The sequence below is a fragment of the Amphiura filiformis genome, chromosome 10, assembly GCF_039555335.1.
Source record: "Amphiura filiformis chromosome 10, Afil_fr2py, whole genome shotgun sequence".
In the NCBI taxonomy this organism is placed as follows: Eukaryota; Metazoa; Echinodermata; class Ophiuroidea; order Amphilepidida; family Amphiuridae; genus Amphiura; species Amphiura filiformis.
The window spans coordinates 57,014,896-57,039,422 of record NC_092637.1 but is presented as its reverse complement, the minus strand read 5'-3'; the positions used below and the strand labels follow the sequence as shown (position 1 = coordinate 57,039,422).

The 24,527-nt window shown below is 37.0% G+C and overlaps 1 protein-coding gene across 1 annotated transcript; it reads right to left on the bottom strand.

Annotated features, from left to right (window-relative positions):
* Positions 1–9,905: 9,905 nt before the first annotated feature.
* On the bottom strand, positions 9,906–23,794 carry LOC140161998 (uncharacterized). Its single transcript, XM_072185289.1, has 2 exons — positions 23,779–23,794; positions 9,906–11,350 (listed from the first exon to the last, which is right to left on the bottom strand). The coding sequence occupies exons 1-2, from the start codon at positions 23,792–23,794 to the stop codon at positions 9,906–9,908; spliced, it is 1,461 nt and encodes a 486-aa protein (XP_072041390.1).
* Positions 23,795–24,527: the final 733 nt, after the last annotated feature.

Here is a 24,527-nt window from a genome sequence, read left to right as displayed (position 1 = left end):
GTCCAGAGTTAAGTAACCATTCTGACATCCAGAGACTACGTGTGGGTCAACCTCAGAAAAGTAACCCATCACGTGAGATGAGTCAAAATTTTGATCTCCGACGTGACCGCTGTTCACTGCATTTGGCCTACTTGTAGACCGTCTCTGGTTGCCTGCATTACACTGGTTGCCAAAAGTCACTGCACCTACGTTGGACGGAGTGAAATTAGACATCAACCCACACTGGTTGTTGCAGCTGGCTACCTCACCTTCTCGACTACTAAGACTACGGGGCCTATCCGAATTAAACATAGACCTTCTGTCGGTGTTTGGTTGAGATGTCTGTCTAGAAGTTGCATTAGACATGTTAGCATTGTCGACTAATGCTGCTAAAGTACTCTTGCTGGTACAGTCGCGTGCACGATGTCCTTGCTTACCACATACGTAACAAGTTATACTAGACCTAAATGATTGACTCGCTGTAGGCCTATTACTGAAATTACGATTACCTTGACCTTGGTACCTTGTATTCGTCCGTTGTGCTTGATGCTGAGTAGGCCTATTACCTTGGTTTCCATACTGCGTATTGTACTTAGGCCTATTCCTGTTGTCCAGATTCTTCTTGGGAAAGGCCCACCAACCATGGTGTGCTTCAATATACCTATCGGCAATTTTAGCCAACTCCTTACTACTCTTTGGATCATGCTCCTTGAAGTATTTTTAAAAACATCTAAATCAGTTATGAAAAGAAGTCATTGGATTGAATCTAAATTGATTTCCTGAAAGGTGTATATTCAAAGATTGCCTGTTCAATTTTTCACATATTTGTACATAATTATGAATTTTTTGTGATAATTTTTTGAGTGGTATTTTTTTTCATTACCTACGAATACAATTTTTCATAGCACTAAATATATCTTTAAAAAATGGAAATCACTAATAAATGCGCAATTGATACAAGCTTTGATATGTCCAATACTGAAATGCATTGCATTTGGACATCTTTATTATTGTGTTTAGCTGCCAGAAATTCTAAATGGCACAAAGGTAGGTTTGGTAAAAAATATGCATTACCTCCGAATACATGTTAAAAGCTGTGTCATTTCCACAAACTGAGAGAATAGTAAACAATAGTTAAGCAATAGGTGCAGGGTAATACACTCTTTATTTCTATCAAGTTTCAATAGCCTGCGTTTAAATATTTCTGAGATGTCAACAATAAAAGCAAGTATTCGTAGGTAAATTTCGGTAACCGAATGTTACCTACGAATACAATTTGTTTATCATGACAGTATTGTGAAACACCGCCATTCATGCCAATGCCCATATTGGTACATAACGAAGGCCTGTATGTTTGCTATCAAATCATATGTCAATGAAAGTTGTGAATTCACATACATGCCCACCATGCAAAACTGAGTACGGCTTAATTGTTGAAAAATATGTACTGAAATAGACGACGGTCTGCTCACTTGAAAGAAAAATCAGATTCGAAGAAGATTAGAAGGGGATAAATACTTGGATTTGTCAGCTGTCATGTGTGTCTTATTTTAAACGTTTACCGACCTTCTGGTTTGAGTAATTCGTGTCCAAATTGGTTTATTCGAAGGTAACTTTTGACGTTTTCGCTAAGTTTACCTACGAATACCATGGACAAAAACGACTTTTCTCATTGTCTCATGATCTAGACAACACAGTGGTGGACCCTAGTACAAAGCTAATTATAGTTGCCCTCAAATGAAAGGCCACAAGACGTTACTGACTCCAAGATGGACTTCACAAGTCTGCAATAACGGTTTTAAGCGATTTGTGTGCAATTAAGCAAATTAAAGTCACTTTAGTGCCTTTGTTTCTTACTTCAATCCTCTTTCAACCACTGTGAACCGACATTAAATATACATGATAGGGTCTCAAGTATCAATAAACGCACATAAAGAAAATAATACATTCAAAGTGCTTTATAAAATGAAGATTTGATTGCGATACCCACCAAAAGTCTAATTCTTACCTACAAATACTGAAATGTTACTTACGAATACAGCATAATACATGACATGTGTAATGAAGTGTCCCTACCAATGGAAATTAATTGTCAAAAAGTTAAAGCGGTACCCCAGGACACTATTATTACCCATATACGGATTCATTCAACAATTATTTATTATGTAAAATTGCTGATTAACTACTTGTATATCAAAATGAAGTGGTCAAAATCTTGCTAAAAGCATCAACATTTTTTTGATCTAAGGTAATAGCATTTACTCATTTGGACGTACCATCTGAAAGAGATCTAAAAACTACCATTTTATTAATTCATTACCATAATAGCAACATTTAAACCTCTAAACTCAATATAGATATTGTTAAATCGCTCATGTTACCTACGAATACCCGGGTTTCTTCACCTTTTCATTGTATAAAGCGTTAGGTGTATGCGTATAATTCCTAGTATTCTTGAAAACATATATCCTACTCGTTCTTATACAATGTGTAAATTGATTCATACTCATTTGATAAATAAAATACAGAAACTGACCTAAACTTCGTTTTCAAAAATAAACTAGCATAAATTGACTAAAATCATATTGATCGCGTTATAAAAATAAAAACAAATATTTTCTGGTTGAGCTAGCATTTTCCTGACACCCTGTGGTCTACTTTACACGAAAAAAGCGTTAATGGGAATATTCCATTTGTTTTAGGTTGATTAGTATTGCGATAATGAAAGCATCCTAGTGGTATTCGTAGGTAACATTGGGTTTTGATATCACATTTACTATCACACGTCCTGGATTTATTTTTCAAGATTAGTAATGGCACTTTTGGTTCCTATAAGGCCAATATGTCATCAATCAATGGGCAAAAGGAAAACATTGTGGAGACATTTTTATTTCGGATTTTTATTTTTGGCCCGTGGACACTTTTGGTTGGATTCGACCAGCTACTTATTACAGCAAATAGTACAGTAAAAGGGTTTCATATCCCTGGTTTATATTTTTTCTGAAATACTGTAAATTCGCGAAATCCTTAAAAATAATTAAGAAAGTTTTTAAAATTGCTACTTACGGTGCATTCCTTTAGCCTCCGAGATCACGACCAACTGTAGCAGGAATAGAATGACATTAACACTCCACGCCATATTTGCCTGTCTTGAAATATAGTGTTATAACTGATGGTTTATTGTTCTACGCAGAGTAATTTATACTCAGACACCATCAAGAGTGATATTGGCCTACAACCATCAGAGATTCAACAACTGATGAAAGACAGAAGATTTTGGACCCAGCATACTTCTGATGCTTCCTCCATTGCGTCCACGGACGACTGATGATGATGGTGATGAATGTATACTATTATAAAAGACTTAGTTGGCTGTGTGCGTTGGTTTACGCCCAAGGCCACGTGCCCGGGCCACGTGTTATAGTCTCAAAAAGTTTTTTCTTTTCTTTTTTCCATTTACTCTATTAGAAGTATTAGAACCACGTCATGGTGGACCCTGTGCTAAACAAAGGATATGCTAAAACATTAATTGAACATTCAAATCAGCAAAAACAGCAACAGGTGGTTGCAACAAACAATATAAAATTAATTGAAAAATATATACAATACAATTAATTTTACATTCATTATGTATCACGTACACAGTGAGCGGAATCCGTATGTCAATTAGCGAACTGCTGAGGAGTGTGCGAAAAAAACGGACTCACAATCTACAGGGTGAGTCAAATTATTAGCGAACTGTTGAGGAAAAACACGGGCTCAAAATAATTTTGCTCTATCCCTGCAATGAAATATAGTTGAATTTTGTTTACGTTCTCTAATAAACACATTTTTAAAACAAATTAGGCAATTTCCATCCTAAAATAAGTGTTGTTAAGTGTCCTCATAGAGGACAGTTAGCACCCGAAACACGGGTAATACACAAGAGAGTTTGCAAAATAAAGTTGGCAAATTTACTTCGACTTCTTCGCCAACTCCATTGATTTGTTTTCCTCTGATTTACTTCAACTCGAACGATTAATTGGTTACTGCACCAACTTGGAACATCTTAGGTCTAATTAAAGTGTAAAAACAGCACAAACAGCCTAAAATCCACATCAAGCATGTCCAATCATGATAACTCATATAATAATGCTTTAGAGCAATACAAAAGTTAATAATTTTGTAGAATCTCAGTCCAATGATATTACTCAATGGACATCGCAATTCTTCAGTCGTTCCATTTTAACGGCCACGAAAAAAAACCCAAACATTGCTATCACTATTTTGTGAACACCAAAAGACGGGGTATATATTTCATTGTTGAAAATGTCTTCACAAGGAATGAAGTCTCTTTTAGGAACAGGATAGAACATACAAATGTCACCACCACCAAGTATTACAGATACATATTTTTGAAATTATCTGTATTCTATTGTATACATTTATGATTAATATACTAGTATATACTTCCTGACACACGTATCAGAGGCCTAAAATGAAAAACTTTCATTTGTTGACAATAATCAACAAACTCGTCAGGATTGGTATACAACTGGGTAAAAATGCGCTGAAATTTGAAATTTTATTAAATTTCTCACAGATAATCATATCTTATTTGAAGCAGTTCATTTCTTCAGCAGACACCATTCAATTGATGTCATCATTCAATCACTTCAGACATATCTGAGCTTAGCACACAGTTGATACAAGTCGGTGCCTCTATTTACCCGCACTTTGTCCTCTTTTTCATTTAATGACAGTGTAGTTCTAAAAATCATAACGAACAAATGGCATTGTGACTGATGTTGGATGTTTTTATAACTTCTCCAGAATGTCCTATTAAGATGGATGAACGGACGATTTATGCAGGAATAACTTTCAGAAGTTGATGTTACTTCAAATTAGCGTATTTTGTACTAATAAAAATATTATGAGCAGCTCATAAAACTGCTCATGCAGGAAGCGGTCTGCACTGCCAATGGTGGTCCGACGTATGACTTTCTTGTCAAAGATGTTTTGGTCTTTACCCGCATTTTGTCCACTTTGTCATTTCATGACAGAGCAGTTCTCAAAATCATAACGAACAAGTGGCATTGAACTCAGAAATAATGTGACTGATGTTGAATGTTTATATAACTTCTCCAGAATGTCCTATGGATGGATGAAGTATGCAGGAATAACATTCAAGAGTTGATGTTACTTCAAATTATGAGTATTTGGTACTAATAAAAATATTATGAGCTGCTCATAGTCCCGCACATGCAGGAAGCGGTCTGCACTGTAAGTGGTAGTCCGAAGTGAAGTGACCGCCAATTATTACTGTTTGATATTTATCACCAGCAAATTGGAAAAAGAGACATTTGTAGCACCGAAATTAAGTACACTTTTGCTGAAGGAGCAAATTTAAACAAACCATAACTCCGTTTCTGGATATCGTTTGGGGTCAAATGATGTATTTGAAAGCTTATAATATATATTTTCTAAACACAAAATAAAACAAAATTGACTGGAGGCCGACTTATCGGCTCATTCGTGGCGTAGCTATTGATTCTGTTAATTATTCGAAGTCTATCTTGGAAGGAAAATTCACATAAAGTGATAATGAACATCAAGGTTATTTTAGTACTCCTACGTTACGGAGAACATTTATTTTCAACATTACATTTTAACCTTGAGATTTGTAAAGAACATTGACTTCATATTTATATATATAGTCAAACATCAGTATTATGTTTTGTTTGCAAATCAATATGTATCCAGACACTAACATAATATCATTTTGATGTATATAGTTTATAAAAACAACCATGCATTTTAAAGGTTTGAATGTATATTAAAGGCGCGTCAAAATTGTTTAATTATTATGTGTAACATTTATATGAACGTCAAACCCTTACTATGTCTTTATTATATCCCTATCAACTGTGCTCTCCTTAAAAATGATATAATTTAATTAAAATAACTGCTGGATCAGTTTAAACATAATAAAATATATGTAATCCAAACAATCCAGTGTTAATTTATTAAATGGTGCGGATGGTGACCTGGCGGGGTTTGCCGCTCAAATATTAAGACAAGTAAAGATGACATTCAAAAGAGGTATAAATAATGGGTGTCATTTCTGCCCGACGTCCATGATTTCTTATGGGAGTGGATGAATCACTCAAAACGCTCGCTTTAGTATGTTTTTGGCCCTGATTCAAGAACCACAGGACAAAAGGAAAATTTAAACTTGCCTTCAGTTTTTGACTTGAATTTGTTTTTAAACTACAGCATGTAGCTTTTTTTTGTTTGCTTATATATTTTGTTGTCTGTCCCTGAAGAAGAATAGTTAATCTGCTCGAAACGTCATTGGTTTTTGGGTTTGTTTGTCTGCTATGTGCACAGTGATTATCATCACTTTCAGTGTACTTTTGTACTGTTTTCCTGACACTTCAGTGGGCTCCGAACTTTGCCCGTTTTTGTGCCTACATTTGTTGTTTGGTTTATCGTGTCTGTTTATGTGCACAATGATTTTAATCACTTGTTCTAGTGTACTTTTGTATTCCCATTGATCCTTGTTGTTTTTGCAGGTTTAGCACTTCTGTTGGCTTTTGAACATGTAATTTTTGCCTATCGAGAACTTTACCTACTTCTAATGCCTTCATTTGCTGTTTTAACATCCCCTCTGCGTACTGTCTAGTCTGTATTTTACTTGTTTCCCCACGTCAAGTCGGTGTACCTTGCTCTTTTTCTTTCCAAATATAAATACGATTACTGGTTTCATTTACTAATTTCCTATAAGATCATTGTATTAATTAACAAGTACGCTGCAGGTGTTTAGTTAAATGAGTAAAACTGGAAAAATATGGCTCCGCCATCCGACCTGCTTTAATGAAATGAATGTTTGAACAGTAGATACATTGAAATCAACTATTCTAATAGCTTCACTCTAATTCTTGATAATATATATAGAAATGGTACATGTAAATTGTTTTAAATCGACAAATGAAATGAGGTACATGCATGTGTCAGGGCAATAAGTTATCAATAATGGTAGCAATTGCTCATACGTGCAATGAATTATTTCCTGAACCCCTCCTATGCTGCATTCGTGTACCATACAACAAGGTCAGTTGAAAGACTTACGATGGATTTGACAAAGACTTACGATGGATTTGACAAAGACTTACGATGGATTTGACAAAGACTTACGATGGATTTGACAAAGACTTACGATGGATTTGACAAAGACTTACGATGGATATGACAAAGACTTACGATGGATTTGACAAAGACTTACGAAAGATTTGACAAAGACTTACGATGGATTTGACAAAGGCTTTTACGTCTGTTATTGATCGAACTTCATTGTTATCTGAGCGTCGTATTTTTATTTATGCCCAAATAATCAAAGAATTACTAGTATCAGGTGTGTCTCAATTAGTCTCGTCGCAATAAGTTAACAATAATGGGGGCAATTGCTAATACGTGTAATTAAGTACTTCCTGAACCTTTCCTATGCTGAATTCGTGTGCCATACAACAGTTGTAAAACATTCTTTGATACAATCCAGGTCAGGAAAATTTTACAAAGACTTACAATGGATTACAAGGGCGGGTTAGTGTAGTGGTCTTTTCACTCGCTTCTCACCACTGTGGCCCGGGTTCAATTCCCCGCGGCGCCACATGTGAGTTTGGTTGCCGATCCATGCTCGATCTCGCAGGTTTTTCTCCGGGTGCTCCGGTTTTCCTCCTGCATCTAAAATCGGACCTCTTCCCATATCCCTGTCCCGTCATATCCGGATGGCGTCCCTTAAATTTAGTAGCCTCTGAACACTATTGGGATTAGCCTGGCTTCGGCCGAATGTTATAAATAAAAAAATAAATAAAAAATAAAAAATATGTAATAGTTTTCAGATTGATTATTATTCTTTGTGATCTAAGCCTCATATTTGTATTTTTATGCTCGTATTTGAACTAGGGTCTGTGATTTGAACGTAAAGTAAAGTAAAGTAAAGTAAAGTAAAGTAAAGTAAAGTAAAGTAAAGTAAAGTAAAGTAAAGTAAAGTAAAGTAAAGTAAAGTATAAAAAATCAGTTTTATTGATTTATTTCATAAGTGTCTCAAATTTACATTAATATTGGTCTGATTTTGAAAAGGTAAAATTATGAGAAGGCTCTAGGATTTTAACTACTCTCATCTGACTTTACACAGTTCTTAAACCCCAAAATATTAGTATATACAAAGAATGACTTTTGCAGGTACTCATACTCCACAACTAAAGGTCAAATTTGAAACCATTGTTGTTAAATGGAGTTTAAATAACTACACTAATACAAATAAGACACTTTTGGCTCATATTGGTGCCATGTTTTATTTGCTTATTAATCTTATGAATGACGTAATACGAGTACTTAATGCTATTATCAAAGACAGAGATAAAAAGAATTTATCGCGTCTGATGTCACAATAATTATGATCCTTGATTGGTTTACACATGTTAATAGCGCGTAAAAGGAAGGCCGATTTATCTGGTACCGATCGGAGAAAAGGAATAGCAGCAAATGGCGAAAAATTACGTACTTTTACAAGGCAAAAAGCAGCTTTTCTAGGCATTGTTGACATGGCGCCTTCGCGACCTAACTTTTGAGATGGTTTGCATGTTTGAAGGTGCAAAATTAACAATAAGGCGCCCGCTTTTTACCGCCGCGTTCAGCAAGTCATCATCACGACACTTGTAAACAACCCGTGTTTGAGTTTGATTGACACATGACGCGATAAAATCTTTTTATCTCTGTCTTTGATAATACTTCTATTTTACTTTTTTTTATTACCCTATAAAAACAATTACTGTTTGTACACAATATCTAAATATTTCTTCAGGATTTACTCTGTTTCTGGTAAGGTTCTGTCCCTCCTGATACACCAGAGAAGTGGTGCAGCTGCCCCCAATCCCACGATAATTGTTCATTTGGGCCCATCCGTCTATGGAGTTGTAGAGCCGATTAGTTGTGATTGGCGCGCCATTACAACGGAAAACTAGTATAACCCACTGAGCACTCTACCAATCTAACATTGCCTCTGATTGGTCAATTACACGATATTTTCCCTTTAATTACCAATCAGAATGGAGCTTTGCAAATAATTTGCCCCAATTTGTTTGCATGGTGAAATTATTCTAACAATGTTGCTGATTAGGCCAATTGATTATGAAAACTTCTTTTTGGCCAATCGGCAGGTAGTTCTCATGGGGTTAATAATAAAATATTGTACTCAAAATTGGTATGACGTTTTTGACTTGTCAGTTTTGAAGATTAATTTGGGTACCGGGGTTCAACATGGACTTGCATCGGGAACAATTATTGTGTGTGAAGTTGGGCAAAATGTAAAGAAAAATAATGTCAAAAATTTGTTCTAGGTACTTATATCTAACCAAGAAAATTTTAAAACTTTCAACGGAAACTGAAGGCAAATAAATAAATATTTACCTGCTAATATTTTCGGTAACTAACTGTTACCATCCTCAGACAGTAATGACTGGCTGACTGTCTTCTTCACACTGGGATGATTTTGGTGTTTCTAGAAGACAGTCGTAAATTCTCGGAAGATCCCGGCCCCCGTCTCTGTTGAGCTTGACTTGTTTTTCCTGTCTGATGGCTTGGACTTGTCCTTCGGAGCAACAAGCTGTTGACGGAGAGTACTGAGCGGCTTAAAGCAGTCTGAACGTTGTAGGTGCCAAAAATGCGATTTAGGAACTTGCTTTCCTTCTTAACAATCTTGATATTGGGAGAGTTCAATTTGTGACCTGTGTTCTTAAGATGTTCTGCGACAGCAGAACTCTTGACTGCACTTTTGCTTTGTGACGTGTGTTCTTTCAGACGATCACCCAAAGCCCGTGCCGTCTCACCGATGTACACACTCTCACAGTCCGAACACGGAATACGGTACACCACACCTGATTGATCTACAATCTTGGACTTGTCCTTCGGAGCAACAAGCAGTTGACGGAGAGTACTGAGCGGTTTAAAGCAGTCTGAACGCTGTAGGTGCCAAAAATGCGCTTGAGTTTCGCTGAAACTCTTTTCACATACGGCAGAAGCGTCTTTCTTTTAAAGCCAGAGTCAGATGTGACTGCAGTGCTGTTTGTTTTTGGTTTCTTTTTCTGAGTAGCGTTAGAAAAAGTCCAGTTCTTGTATCCACATCTGGAAAGCGCACCCATTATATGCGAAAGTTCCTGATCGTGATCCTCCTTCTCGGTGACGATATTGTCCGCTCTATGGAACAGTGTTTTGACCACGCCAAATTTGTGTTGAAGTGGATGGTGGCTTTCAAAGTGCAAATACTGGTCCGTATGCGTGGGTTTGCGGTATACTTGTACCTTTAAGTTACCGTCTTCCTTTCGTGTGATAAGAATATCTAAGAACGGAAGTTGTTTATTATTCTCAGGTTCGATGGTGAATTTGATGTCAGTGTCTACGTTGTTGATGTGATCAGTAAACTCCTGAATTTTATCAGTCTTTAACACCACGAAAGTATCGTCGACGTAACGAAGCCAAATTTTCGGTGGGCAAGGAGCGGAATTTAAAGCTTCCTTCTCAAAACGTTCCATGAATAGGTTCGCAACCAATGGCGAGTAAGCTGAACCCATTGCCGCGCCATGATATTGCTTGTAAAATTGGTCGTCGAACACGAAGTAAGTTATGGAGAGGCAGAATTCAAGCAGTTTGAGAACTTGATCAATGTTCAAATAAGTCCGGTTTTTCCAAGTGTCGTCCTCCTCGAGAGCGCGTTTGATGGCAACTATAGCGCTATCAATCAGGATGCTGGTAAACAGAGCTGAAACATCGTAGGAAACCAGCGACTCATCCTCATCCACATGCAAGTCCTTGACTAGATCCACAGAATCTTGAGTGTTCTGAACGTGGTGTTCCGACTTGCCGACAAGTGGTGAAATAATGTCCGCTACAAACCGAGCAATGTCATTGGTCACTGAGCCGATGCTAGACACAATAGGTCTAAGCGGGGCATCCTTTTTATGGATTTTAGGCAGACCATACAACTTGGGTTTGTCACAAGCAGTGGGAGAAAGCTTATAATATAACGATTGATCAATAGCACTTTCACCCTTAAGATCTTTCAGGATACCTTTCAACTCAGTTTTGTACTGTTGGGTAGGGTCTTTATCTAGGCGAGAGTATATTTTACCATCATTCAACAGAGCATTCACCTTTTCTTTGTACGTGTCACGATCTAACAGCACTGTACTGCGACCCTTGTCAGCCGGTAAAATCAGAATACTGTCATCATTTTTAAGTTCTGTTAAAGCTAACCGTTCCTCCCGGGAGATGTTACACTGCGGGATGCGCGAGCTTTTGAATGTATTGGCAACCTTAGCACGTAATTCCTGGGCTTAGAATTCCTTACATCTAGTTTTTGAATATTAATAGAAATGAAAATACTGACGAATTTCTTTCTTATGACCCCCCCCCCCTATAAACTATAAATCAACAATTCATTAGTTACGATGCACAAAAGTTTTCATGCTTTCAGGGTTAAGACCAACCTTAGTAAAAATGTTTCATTCTGCATGTCTAGCATGTCTAGTTTTTCTGAGACGAGTCTCATTAAAATCTATGGTTATATCTGTGAATCCGAAAATTTACCGACATACAATTCACTCCCTCTGCGCATAAGCTAACCCCATGTGTGTGTTGAGATAACCGGCCCTCCAAGCTCTCAGAGCTTGGAGAGTCAATCGATTTCTAAAACATGTAATTGCCCTTACGAAAATGGCACACAGTTTTTGAACGCATGCAGCATGCACCGCAGTATGTTTGCAGTAGGTAGCGTGCGGATGCGTAAATTTGGAACGAGGCACGCATGCAGGGAAGCGTGCAGATGCTTGCTGCATGCATGCAGCAAAAATGCGTGCAGGTCATGAGCGTGCGCAGTTTGCATGCAGCATGCAAATCCATTAGCGTGCACTGCATGCGTACAGCACGTAATGGCCATATATATAATGCGAGATAAAATCATGAAAAAAAAATAGTTGCTAACAGTGTATACTGTCCTTACATTAAGTCTTACATTTATCTATTTTACAATGAACCAAAATTGCCTAGCTTAGTTTTATACAAGTCACTTATCTAACTTTACCTACCTGATTTTGAACCAGGGACCTTCTGCATAGGAGTCTGATGCTTTACCATTTGAGCTAATGGGGTGTACACATTTGATGAAATGTTTTAAGTTAATATAAGCAATATGTTGATGACTAAACTGGCCAAAGTGCATCATTTTATGAATATTGATCAAATTTACTGTAAATATTGATAACATTCACTATAAAAATGTTGAATTTTGTTTTGATTTTTTTGCAGTGCCAACTGTTGTGGCATACCAATGTTGGCCCAATGATGCAATGCCTACTATCGAAACAGGAATGGAATTCCAACATTGGCCCAATATTGCAATGTCAACTTTCGAAACAGGAATGGCATTCCAACATTGGCCCAATGCTGCAATGCCAACTATCGAAACAGGAATGGCATTCCAACATATCGGCCCGATGTTTCAATGCCAACTATCGAAACAGAAACATTTGGTATACCAACATTGGCCCAAAGTTGAAATGCCAATTATCAAAACAGGAAATTGCTTGCTCTCCCCTCCAGACCTGCCAAGAATTGCTTGCCCCCCCCCCCTCCCCTGTTGGCCTGCCAAAAATTGCTTGCCCTTCCCCCTCCTGGTCTGCCAAAAAATCTTGGTCTGAAAGTTAAATACTGCATGCATGGCTTGCATGCAGGATTTTACCTTTGCTGCTTCTGGAAATCCTGTATGCGTGCAGCATTCTGACTTTGTGATCTAAAAACCCTGCATGCTGCAGCATTCGATCCAGCTTGTGATCTGAAAATCCTGCATGCGTGCAGCAATATGCGTGCAGCATGCAAGATGCATGCAAGATGCACGCAATTTGCGTGCAGTCCTACAGTCCGCACACAAATTAGTCTGCACGTAATTTGCGTACAGATTGGTAGTCTGCACGCAGGTTCTGCAAGCAAATTGTGTGCGCGGTGGATATTAGCGTGCGATGCCTGCATGCACACAGCTGGTTCGCACGCATGAACACGCTACCAGCAGGCCTTACATGCATGCTGCACACATCTGCATGTGTGCTGCACACTGCCGCTCGCGTGCTGCATGCTGTCGCACACATTTTTAATTGCTGGCATTTTCGTATGGGTGGTTTGACCTTATTAACTTCTCTTGTCTAATAATGAACAAATTAGACAGTCACGTGCCTCTCAAACACATGAATTAATCAATTCCGCATTGTTTGAGAGAATCTTTAATTTCTACATGTACCCGTGGATTGCAGATTTACGTAAATCGTGACATTGAAAGTATAATAAGCACGTGTGAGTATACGAGTGATTGATACTCATCCGTTTAGATGAAAACCCTACTCCTTGCAACATTTTCGTAGTAATACTGCCTGAATTCTTATAGTTGTCTTACTAGAATTGACCCACAACTTTGGCGAAAAATGTTTGCCGCACCTGAGCGTTAATTGGCCAACATCCTTCCCCGCTCCCCTATTGCTATGTTGATTTGGACAAAATCGTCATCATGTCTACATTTCAGTCTCCCAACATTAAAAGATGGGGGTGGGGAAGGGGAGAGTCAAAATTGAATGTTGTTCATGCATTTTTGCAATTATTATACAAAGCTAATGCGGTAACAGCAGCACGTACTGGTGTGGCAACGAATTTATTTCCGCAAGGGTTGCAGTCCCTATGCTACTAGAGAAAACCGGCCCATAGTAGAAAATGTTTTATTTCCAATAGGTTGAAGAGATAATACACGTTAGTATTCTCGAAATAGTTTTATCACATAGTTGGTTTTAAATGCAATAAAAATAATGCATATGAAGACTGTAAGTCCACTTTTGACGAAATTGAGTTACAGGTGGTTTGAAGCTATTGGGTGCTTACAAAAATGTTGACATTTTTTTACATTTAGGCCCCTCCCCATAGGGGTCACGTGAGGGGTCAAAAATGAAAAATTGTCCAATGTCGTCAAGAGACATGTCAATTACTCGTCTCATCACAACGATTACGGACTTATATAATTTATCATACATTTTGAGCTCGGTTAATGAATTAGAGGGTCACTTCCGGTTAAAGGTCAACTGAGGTCAAATTTTAAACAAACTTCAAATTCAACAAACAAGGTGTCAATTTTTCTTTCCTGTACGATTCTGTGGGATAATCTTAGGACGATCTTTTCAAATACATGTTGTCAAAATACTGTCTGGCAATTAAAAGATGCGATGCGAATTAGACGTACCCGGTTTAAAATATGAGCTGGCTGCTTGCTTTTACTAAAACTTTTCGTAAGACTACGCGTGTTTTCAAAATAGAACAATATGCACCTTACTTTCAAGGACTTTGCACCATTGAACATACTTAAAAGTATACACTGGAATAAGAAAGAAATTATGCATGTCCGTTTTTTTTTAAATTTTTTGATGGACAACAGAGATGTTTGTGTATTTATTATTTAAAAAAAAGACCTTAAACTTTAACCTAACGGCGGGGAAATTTCTTGTTAAAGTGGAATTTGTCAAACAAATTGCACCTGACAAGACAAATGTAAGCACAGCAATGACATTTAAGTGGTCTTTCAGTCAACTTGAATAACAATAAGTATGAAAAATGGATTTTGGGTGAAATTCTGGGATTTTCATCTTTCAAAATTAGTCTTTTTACAGCCTTGTTTCACTTAGTAAACTAAATATTTATAATAGGTTTTAAATATTCACTAGCAGGTTGAAATTATAATCATTATAGTAACATTTACATGATTATTTATTCCAAGTTGAGAAATGTGGTGTAATAAGGTTGGTAACTTCAGGCAAGTTGAGCGTAACGCGAGTCACACACTTAATTGGTCATTTTAAAAATTGCTGATATATTTGTAGTTAGTATTTGCCTCTGGAGTAAAGTTCCAGTACCTAGTTGTTTACTTCAATTTTCAAGTATTTGTTTGTGGAGAAATGGTGAATATTAATAAAGGACTTTCTTTTTTGCGTAACGCGAGTCACAATAATGTGTTTGACATAAAATGTTGCTTGAAGTTGTCCACCATGTCCACAGATATCCAGAAAATACATAATTGTAAATATTTAAAGTCTAAAGCAACATACTTCAACGGAAATCAACATTTGGTGTATCAAGGTGATGTAAATGTCCTTACTCGATCAGTCCAGCTACGCAATCTAAGCTAGTGGCCCAAATTTAACGTGTTTTTTTTGGTGTTGATATTTTTGGCAACGCATGCAAAGCGTTTAGTGGATGAAAGTTATTTTCATGAGACGACTGGTTCTTTTATAGTAAATGTTGTTTATTTTGAACATTCAATTGAAGAAACATTTTTTAAGCGATTACCCATCGTGATCGGCTGTTTTACTTCCAAACCACCATTGCTTTGCACGTTGCCATGCTTCAGAGAGCTAATTGGGGCAGGAGTTAATGTCGGTTCATAGTGAATATTCGAAGGCGAATATTCGGCTTCGATTACTTTTTGTGACGTCAAAATATATACGGCAACGAATAAAATATGATGACACGCCGAGTTGAATCGGATTAAATATCGCGCAACTGATAACGAGATACTATTGATTTATATGAAAGGCTCGAGGTCACCTGAATATCGTTCGATGAACGATGATTTCAAAAATCCCCAATGAAAATTAAAGGATCTGGAATGAGCGTTTCGAAAGTATTTTTGTAGGACATGAGAGCACATCAGACATTATCGAATTACATTATGAATACGAAGAATGTCTTACTGATATCAAATAATTTTAATTTTTTGAAATTCACGATATAATACAAATTTTATGACAAATTATTAAAATTTGATATTTTTGCACATATTGATATATAACAGTCCTCGAAGTAAATATTATAAATCTAATTATATTTTCTTAAGGGGACTCGATCTTTTGTGCGTAGGTCCAGGGGATTCACTCTATCATTAAAAAATCATTTGAAGAAGTCAAAGCGACCTAAGAATAAAAACTGTAGTGTAATTCACGCCAGACACAATTTCTTTACATGACAAAAATTAATTTTTGTAATCGATCAAAAAACAAACGTTTTATATCAATTTTAAATTTAGCCTGAATCCGTAAATATGGTACCTCTCGCCCTTTTTTAGGTCAAGGCTGTTTTTACCGTTATGCAGCGAACCATTGTTGAAGCTATTTCACATATATGTATAAAACATTTTAGAGAAAGAATGAAGCCATATACTGTTGAAATATCTTTTGTTGATTTCGAATGATAATGTCATGAAGTCGTAAATTTTAAGGTCAAATTCCTAAAACCAAAACAAAACATTGCGACGCAGATATTTCCCGACTTACGCAATTTCATCATCACATCAGTGTCTTTATTATTTGTTTGAAACCTTTCCCAAACGTTCGTGCTCTTTATGCAAAAAACGGCTGATCTATCTTTACAAAACGCGACTTTTTTTAGTAAACAAAAGGCTAAAGATGGCATTATGAGATTTATCATTTATCATTACACTCTTCCACTCAACTGACACTGTGGCCGAACGGTAAAGCGCTAGACGCGTAATCGAATGAAGTTTCGAATCGCTGGTTCGAATCCCAACGAAGCCTGTGGAAACTTTTTTTTTCTTCAAAATTCATGATCGCATTCCGAAATGAGTCACTTGTCGGTAAATCATGTATCGTATCCTTAAAGTGTATGTAGCTGGGAGAAAAAGTCGACGATCAATTGAAAATTTTGCTCTTTCATATTGAAGATATGGATTTTTTCCCAAAAAGATCTAATTTTTTTGGTGTTTTGGGAAAAAAAATCCATATTCTTCAATACGAAAGGTCAAAATTGTCAATTGATTGTCGGCTTTTCATCCCACCTACATACACTATAAGTATAAATCAACAGATTTATTAAGTTTCATTTGAGTACTGTTAAATATCAAAAATATCAATTTTTAATCATTTGCCATAAAATGTGTATTTCATTGCGAATTTCAAAAAATCAAAATTATTTGATATCATCAGGACATTCTTAGTATTCAGAATCCTATTCGATATGTCTGATGTGCTCTAATTTCCCATAATAAATAGACCTACTGTCCAAACGTTCATACCCCATCCCTTAACCTGCCCAGTTGTCAAATACGCCTGGATAGTTCCAAAATGGCTGATAACGAACTGAAAGAAAATGCTTTGGGTGCACACCACTAAATAATCTTCCCATTGAAATACGTGTAAAAACACCGGTTTTCTTTGCTCATTTTGAGGCCTTTTGGGCTCGTTTAAAAAAAAAATATGATGACCAGTCGATTGTAAATCGATGAAAGTTTAACATATGTTTCAATGTATAGGGGTCCTTCCACCTCGTTTTCCCGCTACGAAGCGCCCTCACTGTTTTTGACAAACCCGACTCTGCCATTTTTTAATTCGCGAACCTATTTTCTCAATAATTATATAAATGCGACTTTTTTGGTGACTCAAATTTATGTATAGGCTTTCCACTTTTATTTAAGCTATAATTCGCCACTCTTTTTGATTAATAAGTCTAAAGACCAGCCCAAAATACCTCAAATAGTTTCTGTATTTTACCGGAACTCATTAGGGTTACACAAATGGCGCATTGATTTAGTGGTGTGCCCCCTTATTAGTGCGGTTCAAGCGTACCCATTTTTATATGATAAGTAATGTTTTATGCAAATAATATGATATTTAGGCTTACAAACATAACCTAAATGTCCAAATTCAGATTTATGCCTCCACCCCGGTTTTACATAAATAATGTTTGGCCCCAGTTCTAGGTCCCCATATGCATCTGCCCCTGGCAGAGGATGTGTGAGGGTCCGGGGTGGTAAATCATTGGTTATTGATATAAAAATGCGTTTGCCATGGAGGTTCACCCATTTTTGTTATTTTGGGCGGAATAAAGATGTAATGCGTTGTTATCATTCAAATTCATAATTATAATTAATAATTAAGATGGCAAAATAAGTAATATGTAGGAATGGATATATAGCGCTTTGCAATGAATCTCTTCATAAACTATGCAGAACAACCAAAACCACAAGCGTTGGTACCCTATCATTGCGTGTTCTTTTAAAATAAATTCTTGTTTATTTCTATAATTTGTGAATCAGGCATTAAAACACACTTAGGCCCTAGCAATGTAGGCCTACACAAGTTCGGAACGAGACTTTCGATCTTTTAACGCGTATTTCGGTCAAATGCCAAAATTGATTGCTCAATGAATCATGAAATGAGAGTAATACCACAGAGCATACCTTGAGAGGACACTTGGCTCATTTGCATGGCAGTCGGACTCTCCATTGTATTTGTTCATTTGTGTATGGAGAGCAATGGCGACCATTCATTGTATTTGTTCATTTGTGTATGGAGAGCCATTCTTGGAGCCCATGGGACTCAGGCTAGGTCCTCAGGTAGAGTCAGACGCTGTATGTACTAGAAACGCCTATTCTTAATTCCGCGTTTATTCAATGTTAGCCTAAATTTGTATTGCCCGGCGGCCCCGCGCAATGGAAAAACCTGAATTTGTTACATAAAAAGAAATGAAAATTAAAAAAAGTCGGGTTCCACCTGAGTACATATTAAATGGGTGTAAAAATTGTTCTCAAAATATTAATTAATTTAAACAAACATACGGGATATAATGAACATTTGACATGACGCCATGATGACATGACTTTATTAGTCGTTTTATATATCACCTATACCGTGTGTCATAATTCCAGTATTTGTAATTTTATATAAGAACTAATATTTTGCATCATAAATGCGCAGTCCATATGCACAAACGAATACTAATCTTCAAGATAAGCTTTAGACTTCAAAATAACATGTCACTAAGCAGGTCATAGGTGCTGGCCTTGTCCTATTGTACTTGTTCATTTGTGTATGGAGAGCTTACTGACCTGAATAGAGTTCAATGGGAGAGCTTCTTTATAAGGCACAACTCCATCGGTTTCAGGGCGTAGTTCATTGAACTCAACGGGCTGTTATTTGAAGTGCTTTTATGTTATTGCAAAACGGATCGTGGCGAAAGCTAATAAATAATTCATACCAGGGTTTAATTGATCTTGGGATGCAGACATTTCATTATTCGCAAACCACCGGGATTCGATATAGGTTTGCGTTGTAAATAAACACGTGAATAAGAGTGTCATCCCCCTGGTAATACTACTTTGATGATACCGATCTCAAGTGGATATCAGCCAATGAAAAAAGTATTCACCGGGAATATATTTGTGGGAGTTGAATTTTGTTGAACTCGACAGATATATATTTGGTGGGTCACGGTGGGTGGTCTCATATATAACACTTGTGAGGTCTGTCATATTTGTCGTCGCTTCAATCATATCTTATGATATTTATATATTTATTTATTTATTTATTTATTTATTTATTTATTTATTTATTTATTTATTTATTTATTTATTTATTTATTTATTTATTTATTTATTTATTTATTTATTTATTATTTATTTATTAATTTATCTATTGACTCATTCATTTCTTGAATTGCTTTGCAATTGGAACCTACAAGAAGGTATGGGTCAACCTCCGCGCCTGTTACAGGCAGGTCGTAAATGCCCCGAAAAGCAAATCTTTTTTACTCCTATTCAGGTCAGGGGCGTAACCAGACCTGACCTTCCGGGGGGGGGGGGGAAAGATTGAAAAATTTCCCAATTTCTGATCAAAAGTTTTAATATTTATATTCGAGAGAAAGCTCACTTGCCACGAAGCGTTAAACGGGTGGAGTCGGTGGGGTCCAGGGGTCCAGGGGCAAAGCCCAGGCGGGGGTCAAGGGGGCTGAGCGCCGTGAAGGTTTTTGGCATATTAGAACATATCAGTGTTTCAGAGTACAAATTTCACAATGAAAGTATAGTAGGCCTATGATCTTCTTCTCTCTCTCTTTCCTATTTCTCTTCTCCCTTGAGTCCCTTCCCTTTTCTCTTCTCCCTTCCCTTTTTTTCTTCCCTCTTTTTCTTTTTTTTTTTCTTTCTCTTCCCTCTTTCTTTCTCTTCTCCCTTCCGCTTTTTTCTCTTCTTTCCCCTTTCTCTTCCCTCAAGTTTTTTCTTCCCTCTTTTTCTCTCTTTCCCCCTTTTCCCCTTCCCAATTTTTGACTCTTCATCCAGGTTTTTTGTGTCTGGGGGGCAGCTTGCACCCCCGGCCCCCACTGGTTACACCACTCCTCCTATTTAGACCCATTTATACAGACATTAAATCATGACAATAGTTCAATAGAGTTTACCTATTGCGTCCTCCATGAGCTGTATTCGATAATATGTGACCGTCCACGGCAAATGAGCCGTAAATTCCTCCCCGGTCAATTTTGTTTTATTTCGTGATTAAAAAATAAACATCATAAACTTTAAAATGGTATATCATTTGACTTCAAACGATATCCAGAAGCGGAGTTATGGATAGTTAAACTTTGCTCCTTCAACAAAATTATAGCTTTTTTCATTTCTATGTGTGTCTCTTTTTCCACATTGCTGGCAATAAATATCAAACAGTCATAATTGGCGGTCATTTCAAATCATCCCCAAGTCAACGACGTTTAAGAAGGTTCTCTCATTGTTAATTGTTGGTTATGCATACCTATACAAATAACCCACCACTTGAAAAGGATTTAGCAAAAGCAAACAAAGACCAGAGCTATTAAAAGTTCTATAGCCATCTAAGGTAGAAGCTTATTATCCACTTCAATAATAGGATTATTGATTGGTGTTGTTACTATCAAAATAAGACAGATGTCGCGCCAGCTTAAGTGACCGATGAATACGACCTTCGTACACATTTTACACCATAACTCAGAATACAATTAAGGGAATTTACGGCTCGTTTGTGCTGCCGGGTCACATATATTATTCTAATAATAATAATATATTATCATATAATAATTATCATATATATTATCATTATACTATGTACAGGACTGACAAAGTAGGTCAAATGTCAAGTATCTCATACACAACACAGGTCAACTTTAAAAAATGAACCAAGTCAATCATAACTTGTTTCAAATTACTTTTATCGGCAAACGAAATATGAAAATAATTTGTTTAAGAAATTCATGACCCCAAGAATCGACGAAATTATGGGTCAAAGCTTATTATACACGTACATATTTCTATTGGATTTTCGTATTTCAATTTAATTTAGAGCAGACATTATGCTAACTGAGTTGTGTTTTATAACAAGTAAATACAAAATACACAATGAACAAAACATCTGAGATATGACAAACGATCCTTTGGTTAAAATGTTTTCCCAGCTGAACAATTTGAGACCACTTTCAGCGAAATCGGAGCATTTTTTTTACCCCTGTACATAATGCTAGAGACCAAAATTTGACATTTGATATTTATACCTATATCCATATTCCCCCAAATTTTGGAATTTGAGGCCTGCGATAGCAGCCATTTTGGAAATATACAAATGAACATTTGATCCCCTGTGCCCTTTTTGGATATGTTGTTCAGGATGGTGTTTAGAGTCACTAGCAAGGAAAAACATTGTATTTTATCCCGCATTTCACAATTATTTGATATCAGAAGGACATTTCTCGTATTCAGAATGTAATTTGGAGTGTCTGATTTGCTCTCAGGTCCCACAAAACACTGTGCAAAGGTGGGTTGCAGAGCCCTTAAGAGCACTGACAGAGACACACTTTGTAGCTCTTCTAATCATTGAGATATTTCCAACATATTATTTTCCATATGATCATGCCCATTTAAATTACAATCAATTAATAAACTTAGATGAGTTCTCGAATAAAAACAACTTATATCATCACCATTTATATGAATATTTAAAGTATTATTATTAATTTTACTTAATTCGTTCAGACAATAACTTACATACAAGAATGATTATTATTATTTAAGCTATATACAATATACATTTTTTGACAAAATAGCGTTACATGTATCATAGATCCATACGGATTTGAGAACGATATTTTTTTTAATATCTCATGAAGTTGTATATAATTTTGAAAATGCAAACGTTGAGAATTGCTTGCCAAGCATTGTCGTAATACATTATACCCAACCTTACGGCTATCGATATGAGCCTGTGGAGGTCACGTGAGATGGGAGAGATGTGTGTCCCGTTCTGTAAAAATCATACAGATTACTGTATTAAACAGTTTTAACCTGTACGAGTGGATATTCATACGTAGTGGTAGATAAAATGAATTAAAGTTTTAACTTCAACACTACACTATTTTTCGCTCACCTGGAACGTTTTCACTAGTCCGACTAGCGTCTTCAGCAGATGGTGATGTTGTGTTGATATCTTGTCTACAATCGTATGACGTCATCAGTGAGAGATATCCCGATTGTAGACAAGATATCAACACAGCATCACCATCTGCTGAAGACGCTAGTCGGACTAGTGAAAACGTTCCAGGTGAGCGAAAAATAGTGTAGTGTTGAAGTTAAAACTGTAATTCACTTTTAACCTGCTTCAAACAAAAGCATAGAACATGTGTCCTGTGCCACAATGCAGTCGATATTGATAAAATAAGATACATTTAAATAAGTAACATGTTGTTGGCGCCTAGTTCCGTCTGATTTTGTAAGAACTGGTCACATGTGTTCGTGGCTCTTGGTACATATGATGGGTCTTGCGAAATTGTGAAGATTAAGTGTATTTGGTAATCCGTGCTGTAGTGAGTTGTTACTATCCACATGCGCGTATTTTGCGGGGGGGCTTTTGGGGCGCCAGCCCCCCGGGGTCAAAGTAGGGGGCGGCAAAAAAGAAGGGGCGGCGGAAGAAGATGGGGCGGCAAAAACAGGGGCGACAAAAACAAAGGGGGCGGCAAAACGAATTAACAAAGAAAAAAGGGCGCAAAAAATTGAAAAAGCATCAAAAATTTTGAAAAAAGGTTGCTTTTAGGGCGCTAGCGCCTAAAATTCTTTTTTTTTTTTTTTTTTTTTTTTTTTTTTGCTCTTCAGTTTTTCAAACGTTCGTGAAAAAATTGGGTCAACCTTTTCGGGCTGTTAAGGAAGGGGCGGCAAAATTGTTTCTTCTTCAGCCCCCCGGGGTTGAGGCGGCCACGGTACGCCACTGATCCATAAGATGAAGTGACAAGGTTCCTTCATGAGTCTTATATAAAATATACCAGGGGTCCATTTCACTAAACTTTTAACCCTTCGTAACTCAAGTTACCATGCGTTAAGTTACAAATACCCAATACTAGACGAAACTTTACGAAGGGTCCCTGTAGTAATTCTTAATACTGACGAAGGTTCCTTTCGTAAGTAAGTTTAGTGAACGATTTCGAGACTTACGAAGCTTCATTAAGCTTAGTGAAATGGACCCCAGGTCTTGCGCGTGAGAGATTCAATTAGGTTATTATTATTATCGTAATGTACAAAATAGACATAATTACCTTAAATATATACAGTTTACAATATACAATGATATTAATACACATATATCTTAAATATTCATCTCCTAATTGTGTTTACACTTAAGAGGACTGATCGCGTAACTACCAGATAGCTTAAAAAAAAAAAAAAAAAAAAAAAAAAGATTGTTTTCTTGTCCTCCACCGACCGACCCTAATCTGAAAAATCTGGAAAAAAAAGGTTTTTGGGTTTTTTTTTTTGTTTGTTTGTTTTTTTTGTTTTTGTTTTTTGTTTGTTTTTTTTTTTTTGGGGGGTGGTTTTGTTTCGTTGTTTTTTTTACTGAACAAATGGATACCGACCTGCAGTGCTGCAGTTTGTATGGATACCTCCTCGTATAACCATGATAACCCTTATCTTCCGGATGGTCCGACTTGGGGAATGTTAAGAAGGGGGTTGCGTCTTGAGCTGCTGATCTTTGGGTTTATTTGCAACTCTATTAATGTTCACTTGTGATCTAACTGTTTGCGGTCTTCTGGACCCTCGGTGGTTGCGGGAGTGGTGTTTGGTTCGGTAGTTATGGGAGTAGTCCTTTGATCTGCGATAACGGTTGCGGGGTGGTATTTGGTTCGGTGGTTGCTGGAGTTATCTTTTGCTGTTCGGTTGTTGGTGCGGTCTTTTTAAAGGCTGTTGCGGGCGTGGTCATTAGCACTGTGGTTGTCTGTGTGTTCATTTGGTCTGAAATTACGGAAGTAGTAGTTTGTTCTGCTATTACGGGAGTGATCTTTGGCTCTGTGGCTGAGGCAGCGGTCTTTGGTTCGGTGGTTGCGGGAGTGGTCGATTGGTCTGCGGTTGCGGGAGGTGTCTTTAACTCTGGGGTTGAGAGAGTCGTATTTGGTTCGGTGGGTGTGGGGAAGTTCTTTGATTCTTCAGTTGCGGATGTGGTCTTTTTTACTGTAGTTGTAGGAGTGGTCTTTTGCACTACGATTGGGATGGTCTTTTGCACTGCGGTTATGGGTGTGGTCATCGTTGTGGGTTTTGTACCTTGCTCTGCGGTTGCAGATGCGGTTGTTTGCTCTGCTGTTGCCTGAGTTCTTCTTTGCTCTGGAAGTGTTGGCTGCTTCCCATGGATTTGTTC